We start from the raw sequence: 9,640 nt of genomic DNA, 5'->3' as shown, positions 1-9,640 counted from the left end.
TTTTTTTTCTCTCATCAGCCTTGGGTTTGCACTGAGGTCTTCTAAGTGAAACTGATTAGTGCAGAGAGATTGCTCAGCAAAAGCTAAAGCTCACTTTCAACCTGAAGGCTGAAAATTCGACAAGTAAACTTTTTCACCTCTGTACACTCTCTTACAGGTCTTTATATGGTTTTTATTTGCTTGACCCCATGGGGGCAGACCTTATAGAGGCAAAGGCTTGTGAATTCTGGGGAGAGTGATCACCTTACTGACTTCCTTCCTGGTGCATTGATGACAGAGAGCAAGTGGACGGAGAGCACAGCTGCTGTGTCCCTGACTGAGACACAGGTAAGGATACGTAAGATAAGAGCCTGGTTTGCTCCACTCCAAAAATGTAAAAAGTTTTGATTCTGCTATCTGAATGCTTACCTTTAAGATATCTTACAGGAGAAATACCCTTCAAAAATGGTATTGAATTGTGTGGTTTCTCGAGTGTCCTGAACTCCGTCTCCATGATATTGTCCCAAAGAATGGCTCTACTATTTGAAGCTTATGAGATTAAAATATACAAAATGATAGTATATATGAAAATGGCTAATGATTATGCAGTTTAATATTGGGCATCTCACCCAAAACATTGTCCTGGCTTGGAAGGGCTTATACTACTCACAGGAGGATGGGTTTTTCTGTGTAACTAAGGTAGGGATCCACATTGGTATTCACGCTGCATGTGAAAACACTTAGTGGAGGACCTTGGTGTTACATGTTTGGCATCACTTTATACCTAGTTATCAATTCAGAATCCAACGTCTATTCCTTCCAGAGCACTCTAAGGAAATCTGAATGAGTGTGGAAAAAAGAAAATGAAACTGAATGAAACCTGTGCCTGTAGATACCCAAATTCAGAAGAAAGGAAGCCTCTTTCTTCTCCTTGATTACAAACTATAATTTTTACTTCCTTAGACATAGTATTCTGATTTGCATATATCAAACATTTCTTTCCAAGCAGATGCTTCTAACATTTCAAAAAATAAATATTAGAGAACCCAAAATAGGAGATTTGAAACATTTAAACACAATGAAAAATATAAATGTTAATGATAACTCTTCCAAGACTGTTTTATACAGATTTTTGTGTATTTCTGTTACCAAAAACCAAGTTGAGATATGTCATGTATGAATGAGTTGATGATGTACTAAGCTCAAAAAAAAAATGACATGCAATTTTTGATCTAGATAATTTAGGTGAAAAACATATGAGAATAAGAAAACTTATTTGAAGTGAAAATCTCCCCATGTCGATTTGTCATAAAGGTCCTACTGAGCAGGTATTCATTCCCTTTGCCAAACTTTTAGTGAGTTTTTATATTAAACTCGGGGTAGATTGTGTTACACACCACTAGATGGCACCACGCACAAGTGATAGGTTTTCCCTTTCGAATGAAGCCTGTCTTTCCTCACAAGCTCCACAGAAGCCCTAGGAATGAAAGGCAGGATGTGTGACATTGAATGGTTGATGAAGTGGCTCCCTATGAAATGAGCTGTTGGGTATGGACCTTATGTATATGAGAGCAATCTGACAGCTATTGCTTCATTCCAAAGAAGAAGGAAATCAGAATTCATAGTGAAAATTATTTGACTTAAGTGGTGTGTTGTATGCATGGAAGTTGCCATTCACTTGGTAGAGAACATCACTGCGTTTTACAACAGCTAAGTACCTTGCTTATAAGGAATCAACCACTCTTCCTATTTCTGGTGCTGGAAGGTTGAACAGAAAGCACGAAGCATTTGAAGTGAACCCCAAAGGCTTTCCATGGCTTTGATAATATAGTTCTTGCTATGTTCAGTATTTCTGTGTTGATGACTTCTTAGTGATATTTTTTTCTAGTTTAAGTTCTGAATTGATTTATCTGGATAGCTCCATATTTTCTTGCCTCTACTTTTCACTAGACATGAGTGAAAAGTGTCCTTTGAGTGTCCTTCAGATTTCTAATTCTTGATTTCCATAGATGACAATCAGTAATGGTGAGCAATCTTGAGAAGTTATTTTAAGATGCAGCAGTGGACAATAGTTCTCTTTTCTCCTCCTATTAAAAAATAATCTGTTTAATTTTCTTTTTCTTTTCTGTAGGATACAGTTTTACTATCTTTTGGTCAGATATGCATCAGTACAAACATTACCCACTGAACTTGTTTATTAGTGCAATCTTTCCCTTTCGTGATAAGTGTAGTGTATTTTTTATATATAGTGTGGGAGGTGGGCAGCTGAGGGAGACAAATAATAGAATAAATGCCTAAAAAAGAATATAAAGGCCTGAAAGAAAAGGCTGCATACCAAGGCATCAATATTTTCTCAATGATGAGGGTGGAGGAGCATGGAAATATCTAGAAGTCACCAAAATACGAGAGGAAATAAATGTGGAAGTACGGGAGAAAATGTATGAAATTGTTTCTAATTATAATCCACTCAGCAACCTGGATACCTCTAGCCCCAAAGTAAACCATAACCATGTTTTGAAGGTTTTGATTCATACACATGGGTCCTTGTTTTTCAATCTTGGTTTGGCTACTGGGCTGTTGACTCTCTATTTCTCACCTGCTGAAAGATTTGAGTCCCTGTGTTAAAACAAAGCCTGTGAATGGTCCTAAGGAAATATCTTAGTTTACACAAAGTAGTCTGTTGATTAACTATTTTTCAGTTAAAAGGGTTTTTTTTTTAATTTAAAATATTTTTACCAAGACAATAATAGAACATAATCTGCTACTAACCAGGAAGGCAAGTGGTCCCAAGAGAGGAAAGAAAGTGATAATAAAGAGATGCCATCTCTCGGTGAACAGCATAATGCAATGACACAAAGACAAGACTTGAAAGCATAACAAATATGTTACAGGTTATAATCATCTTCCAAGTCAGAACACTATTTGAAAGACATAATGTAGCCTGGGCAAGTGACTAGGTTTTATGGGTCTTTATATTATCCAGCTCTGAGTCCACTTTGGTCTTCACAGTGATGAATGAGACTGGAGTGGATGTCCAGCATTTTAAGCCTTGAGGTTATCTAATCCCACCCCTTCATTTTACAGGTGAGGAAACTGAGGTCTAGTGAGGTGAAGTGACTTTCCCAAGGCAGCACAGCTAGATAATGACAGACCCAGAATGAGAACTGACTGGTTTCCTGATTACCAGTTCAGAGGCTCTTCCTCCAACCTCACTGCCTCTAAGGTAGGCAGAGTACTGAGGGGGGTCAGTGTGGGGCCATATGACCCCAGTATTATGTGAACTTGAATACAGAACGCTTCTTGTGACAAGACTCAGAGGAGAAAGACCCTGCCTGAGCGAGCTGAAAGAACAGACCGACAAAGCCAGTACGCATTTACTACCTTTCCGGGGGGCAGAATGATGGAGAAAAGATGAAAGGTCAAAGAAGCAATGCCTGTTTAATTAAACTGGTGACCACGCCCACCTAGTTATGTGAGAAGATGAGGCAGGTCTAGTCAATACCTAAATACTAACAGTACTGCTAACAACAACAGAAGTTAAAAAAAAATCCTTTTACTAGAATACTGGTAAATACTCATCAATAATAATAATGATAATAATGATACTTTAAAAAAAAACAAAAAACTTCAAATTGCATATTACAAACACATGTTGTGAAGAAATGCTTGTTTGTGTGGTTGAACATGAATCACTGTCTCTCCTGCAATGCTACAGCTTCATTCCCAGAGGGTCCTGGATGGATGTCCTCAAGGAATAAGGAGTCTCAGTTAATTTCTCCTTTACACTTAGATTCTCCGCTTCCCTGATACAAACAGTTAACACTGGTTCTACAAGTTCTAGAAACAGAACACTGATGGGAGGATTATCTGAGACACTTGATGCACATGATTTGTAGCGAAAGTCTGATTTCTCTGTAAATTACTAATCTGAATTAGACACAACAAACCGTCCACAGCTTCAACTTCAAATGATTTAAACAAAAATAGAACAAGCCATGGACAGCGTCTGCATCCCTGTCCAATGTGATGTAAACAACGTTTGTAGAAATTGGGTTTGTTAAGAAAGTTTATCCATATATCTGGATAGCGATAAAAAGCGTTTCCTAGGAAACTGTAAGATCCTGTACCACACAGCATACAGCCCAACAAAGAGGAAAATTAGGTTGGTTTCTAAATTCAAAGTACAGATGTACACAATTGTTCTTAACGTTTGTGATGATGTCCGAGTAAAGTGGGCATGTATATTGGTAGCTGCATCTGTTTTCCTTCTCTCCCCTGCTGCCATCTTGCCTGTGAAGCTCATTGGTCTAGTCAGGATTTCCTCCTCAGCTGGGATTCCCGGGACGGCCACAGACTCCCGTGCATTCTCGGCCTTTATCGTCATTCCCCAATTGGGTCAATACTGTCCTTCTGCTGCTAAAGACACTACTGTTTCATGTCTTCCCATTTCTTCCAAGACAGCTGCCAGCATGCTCAGGTTTCCATCCGGGAAGTTCTGTGCTTCCCAAAGATCCAGGATTACGCCAGTTGGGCTTGATTTGGTGGCAAAGTAATTCAAGTACCTGTAATTGGGAATGGGGAAAATGTGCTGAATGGTGTGATTTACCGATCTGTTTTTCTCTTTAGTTCTTTCTAACCCTTTCTGTTTGCCTTTTAAGTATCCAGGTCCCACTACAGAAACTGTGGTTTACAATGAGCCATCCTAAATAACTAGCCCATACTTAATTAAATCAGCCCCAGACCGGAGACGTGATGTTTAACTTTGTTAACCTCAACTCTGAATAAGATCATTTAAGAGACAAGACGTGTATGGGTCATATCCTAAACAGGAAATCAAAAGACATGTTTTCTTTCCAGCCCAGGCGCTGATCATCTTTGGCAGGTCATGACATGTCTTTTGCTTGCTAGCGATGGCAACATTTTACAAAGAGGGAGCTCCCAAGATCTCTTTATAACTGAATAGCAATGCTGTGTTTTGCATATCAGTGACCCATCCGGCATTAGGTCTGACTCCACAGGAGATGGGGAACAAGAATTACTTCAGCAAATGCATATATTACTTAGGGGGGTTTAGCCCATCAGCTTTGTAAATCGGATCACAAACTTGATGCTTATAAATGTCAGATAAGCCCAGAATGCCTCTCGACAATGCGTTTGCAAGCCCACAGTGCAAGATACAAAGAAGCTTAATACATGTTTGCAGAATGAAAAGTAAATAGATGCATGGATGGGAAAATAAAATGAGTTGCCCTACATCTAGGAGTTATCCGCCTGGAGCTCTATGTTGAACAGAAACTAGTGCTGGAGTCTGGCCATACCTACCTGTCCAGGTTTAGCTTATGGGCCAGCATCCTCCAGTCATGGCCTCTGGTCTGTGGGGCATCCAGGCTGCTACAGAGCTTCTGCCGGATAGGGGGAGGGATGCTGAAAGCACTGGGTCCTGTCATGGTGGTGATGGTGCTCGCTGGATCCAGCAGAGGCAAATCAATGCCAGTAGGTTCCTGTGGTTCAGGCACAGGAACAATACAGCATTATTTCTGAAGACAAAAGCAATCCCTATTGAAGCAATCACCATAATGCCTTGCTTTGAGCAATAAGAAGAGAATGGGTGTGATTATTCTTCCAAGTAAGAATGGCTTCTTCCTGGCTGAAAAGTTGTGATTAGCTATCTGTAACCTGGCTGAGGGCAAGAGGCACATTTTGAGCTAACTTTGCATAGCCTTGGATTTATGGGTGAGCAGATCTGAGATTAGAAGGTTGAAAGTTCAGAGCTTCTAGAAGCTGTCTGACCCTGAGGGGGAAACCCTAGGCAAATGCCCAAGTAAATTCTTGCTCTAACCTCTGCAGAAGATGGCTCGGTTCTGCTTTTGTTGAATGAAATGGAACACAACTCTCCTCTAAATGATATCAAATTAAGACTAATTTCTTAAAGAAAATGGTGAACACAGTATATTGCCTTAGGGCAAGCTGCTAATGGCATCTTCCGATTGCTGTACACCGTATTTTTTTTAAATCTAATTTTAGTAGAGAAAACCATAAATTGGCTCTTAAAATAGTTTCAGCTCATAAAACAGCACAAATGCAAAATCTAAATTTCATCTGCAGGAGAAACCCTAATTATTTTCTGATCTTCTGCTGGTTGGAAAAGCAAAAGCAAACGTTGCCTGGGAAGTATTAAAGCAATAACAGAAAATCTACTTAATCTACTTTAAATGTCATCTCTCTCTCTTTCTCTCTCTCTCTCTCTCTCTCTCTTTCTCTTTCTCTCTCTCAGCAGGTAACTCCTTGGTGTACATAATTAGTTGATAGAGGATAAACTAGCCACACACAGTTTCAGCCACCAAGGAATCTCTGTCTTGAAGAGTGCTCAGCACAGGGGGCTCAGTGCCACCACTGCCCAGAGACCCCAAACCTTGCTGCTCCTGCACTGCAGGGGTCCCTGTGTTCTGGTCCCAGNGGGGGCAGCTTCTTAGTGTTGGTCCAATTGTTCACAAGTACTGTGGCTGGTTAGGGGTGTGGGCTGGTTGCAGACCACCTAAGCACATTTCCCCAAGTACAGTTGATCCTTGAACAATGTGTGTTGTGTGTGTGTGTGTGGGGGGGGGGGTTAGGGGAGGTTAGGGTCATTGACTGAACAGTAAAAACTTCACATATAACTTGACTTCCCCCAAACTTAACTACTTATAGCTTACTGTTGACCAGAAGCATTACAGATCATATAAACAGTCAATTTACATGATTTGTATGTTGTATGTATTATATACTGTCTTATAATCAAGTACTCTAGGTAAAATGTTACTAAGAAAATCATAAGGAAAAAAAGATACATACAGTATTTACTTTTTAAAAAAATCCACGTATAAGTGGATGCGCAGTTCAAACCCATCTTGTTCAAGGGTCCACTGTTGTTCTCACTCTAAGGAAGGGCTGCCTTAGTTCCCACACCTCAGTTTCCTGGCTGCTTCCTGCTGCACAGTCGGAGCCTTTCTCCTGCCTATCCTAAGGGAGTGGCAGGGTGACCTGCACCAAGGTGAGCATGTCTGTGTGGCATTCGCCATAGCTCTGGGCATCCTGTGTCACTGGGTTCACCTCTCATTTCCTACCTATTAGTGCAGTGGTTTGCGAATTTCATTTAAAATCAGATCTCTGAGGGTAGGACCTCATATTTATTTTAGTTATAAGCTCCCTGGGCCATCTCATGCAGCAGTTCTAAAACTCTGGTTCTCCCCCCTAAACTGTTCATTAGTATCACCTGGGAGCTTTAAAAACTCTGACCACTCAGGCTAAACCCCAGAACCATGGAAGCAGAATCTCTAGGCATGGAACCCAGGCGCTAGTATTTTTTTAAAGCTCCTTAAGTGATTCCAATATGCAGAGAGTCTTGAGAAGCACCGTTCTAGAGCCTCATCCTGTGCCTGAGGGAGGTGGTGATTACCATCCATGCTGAATCCAAGAGCTGTGTGTCCCACTGAAGAAACACATGGTGACCTTTCACACGGAGGAGGCCTTTACTACGAAGAAACAAGGGAGGCAGCATTTTCTGTTGCTTATAAATATAATTTATTACCTGTTTAAAAATTCTTTCTTACATTTTGTACATGTTGGCTGACAGAATAAATGCAGGCAATTTACAAACCAAGGGGGACTGCAGGAAAGTGGGGAGAGGCAGCCAGGGAGAGAGCAGAGGCACACCCAGAACTGGTACCCCCTCACCTCTGCCACACAGCGACGGGGTGGACAGGATGCCCAGGGAGCTCTCCTCCACCAGGGTTTTTCTAGAAAAGGAATTGCATAGAAGATATAGCAAGAGGGAACTCCACAACAACAAAAGAAGTGTTCCTCAGCTGAAAAGCCAATGTTGTATTGTTGTGTTTTTTTTTAAAAAAAGAAAAAATACAAAGCACAGAACCTCCATGTGACATTTCTGCAGTTGAACAGTTCCAAAGGGAACAGCGAGTGGAGGACACAGGCTCTTCAGCACAGACTGCTGGGACTTTTCCTCTGACAAACATTGGTTGTCTTCTTTAGAAAGAGCAAAGAGGAAGGTCATCAACTTACCACAGCGCAACATTAAACTCAGTGGACATACACAACCCTGTGGCATCCAGCACACGCACGGGGTGATGACGCTCCCTGCAGCTGGGCTAAATGCACCCTGTCTGGAGGGTGAGGGCTTCACTACCAATAGAAGGTCTGGAAATGAATGAAGGGAGAATGCAAATCGCAAATCACATGTCCAACTTGTCCTGATTGGTGTCCTCTTTCTCCTACAAGGCCTGGAGGAATATCCATTTGCATTTATAACCTTACATTATCAGATGTCACAAGAGACATTAAGAATACAAAAGGGCAAAGGCATTTTCCGCTGGCTATAGATTTCTTGCTCTTTTATGCCATTCTACTACCGTTTGTTTCAACATGGAGAACATAGCTCAGGTCATGATTCTTGGATGGTGACTCACTACCATGCTGAGGTTCAGAGGCCAAAGGGATCATCATCCCCGAGGCTGCTGATCGGCAAAAACTGCCTACGATTCTGAACTCCAGAGTTATTGCCCTGGGTCAGTGCCATCAAGTTCCACAGCAGGTCTAACAGTGCCAATCGCAGTGGACCTTTGGAATGGAAGGCTGATGGCGCAGAGGATTTAGGCATATCAGAAAAGGACTGTCAAGTGCATGGCCTTGAGAGTTAATTTTGCTGAGGCACAAATCTGGAATGGCACATGGAGAGGCTGGCATACAGTAGTAAATACTTTGACTGGTGGCAGCTGATGGTATCTCCAGGCAGCTTCCTTGTTTTCTACTCTACAACTGGTGGGCCATGACTCTCAAGACATTCTGCAGGGATTCCTGACTCAGGATTCCAGAAGATTTCTGGATCTCATCAATACTCAAGAGTCTAGTGGACAACCGGATGGGAAATAGCCTCTTATACCAGCTTGGCTTTATGTGCTAGTCCATTTGTGTAGCTTCTGTCTGTTGTCCTGGCGATGCCTTCCTCAACCAAGCTAAAATAGGTCTGGGACATACCTTACATTTGGTTGAATGAACCCATTAATATCCCACCACACAAAGAGGTGATAAGCCCACTGGATAACCTGGGAGCCATGAACTTTTCTGAAGACAAATTTTTAAGGTAGGACTTCTGAAAATGGGGGCAACCATAAGGCTGACAAGACTAAAGGATCAGGAAGTTAATTGTTAGACTTAGTCTGCAGAGAAAACCCACCCAGTGATATACAAGGCCATCTCCCTACTTTTCAAAAATAGCAGGCTTTCAGTCATGAATTCTGGAAATATTTATGACTCCATTTGGTTTACCTGATCTGTATGGACACAAGTTTAAATTAACATTGGCTACAATGTTTTTATTCCCCTTATGCCTTATTCCATAAAAAAAAAAATCTTGAGAGATACAAGGGAAATCTTTCAAAGTGATCATTATAGCCAGAGAATATACAAATAGATTTCTTAGGGTAGAGAAACAGCACTTCATTGCAGAGAGGCAAAGTTCTAGAATCTCAGTCAACATTAGCTCAGTAAAGTTTAAAAGAAAAATACAAAAAAAACCCCAAAGTGTAATAGTTGGTCCTATGAGGCACTCGAAAGGTAAAAAAGAAAGTGTTTTATTACCTTGAGATAATAATAAAAATATTTCCCT

General features: G+C 41.1%; 1 protein-coding gene across 2 annotated transcripts in view; it reads right to left on the bottom strand.

Moving 5' to 3' along the window:
- Positions 1–6: 6 nt before the first annotated feature.
- UNC5C (unc-5 netrin receptor C) overlaps positions 7–9,640 on the bottom strand; it is a 395,582-nt gene continuing 385,948 nt past the window's right edge. For both annotated transcript variants that reach the window (XM_019647544.1, XM_019647543.1), the window contains 2 exons: positions 5,302–5,480; positions 7–4,541 (listed from right to left, as the gene is read on the bottom strand). In XM_019647544.1, the coding sequence (XP_019503089.1) occupies positions 4,376–4,541; positions 5,302–5,480 (345 nt within the window). In that variant the 3' untranslated portion in view covers positions 7–4,375. The remainder of the gene's footprint in view (positions 4,542–5,301; positions 5,481–9,640) is intronic.

This window comes from Hipposideros armiger, unplaced genomic scaffold (assembly GCF_001890085.2).
Source record: "Hipposideros armiger isolate ML-2016 unplaced genomic scaffold, ASM189008v1 scaffold_112, whole genome shotgun sequence".
Lineage (NCBI taxonomy): Eukaryota > Metazoa > Chordata > Mammalia > Chiroptera > Hipposideridae > Hipposideros > Hipposideros armiger.
This window is presented reverse-complemented; position numbering and strand designations above follow the sequence as displayed.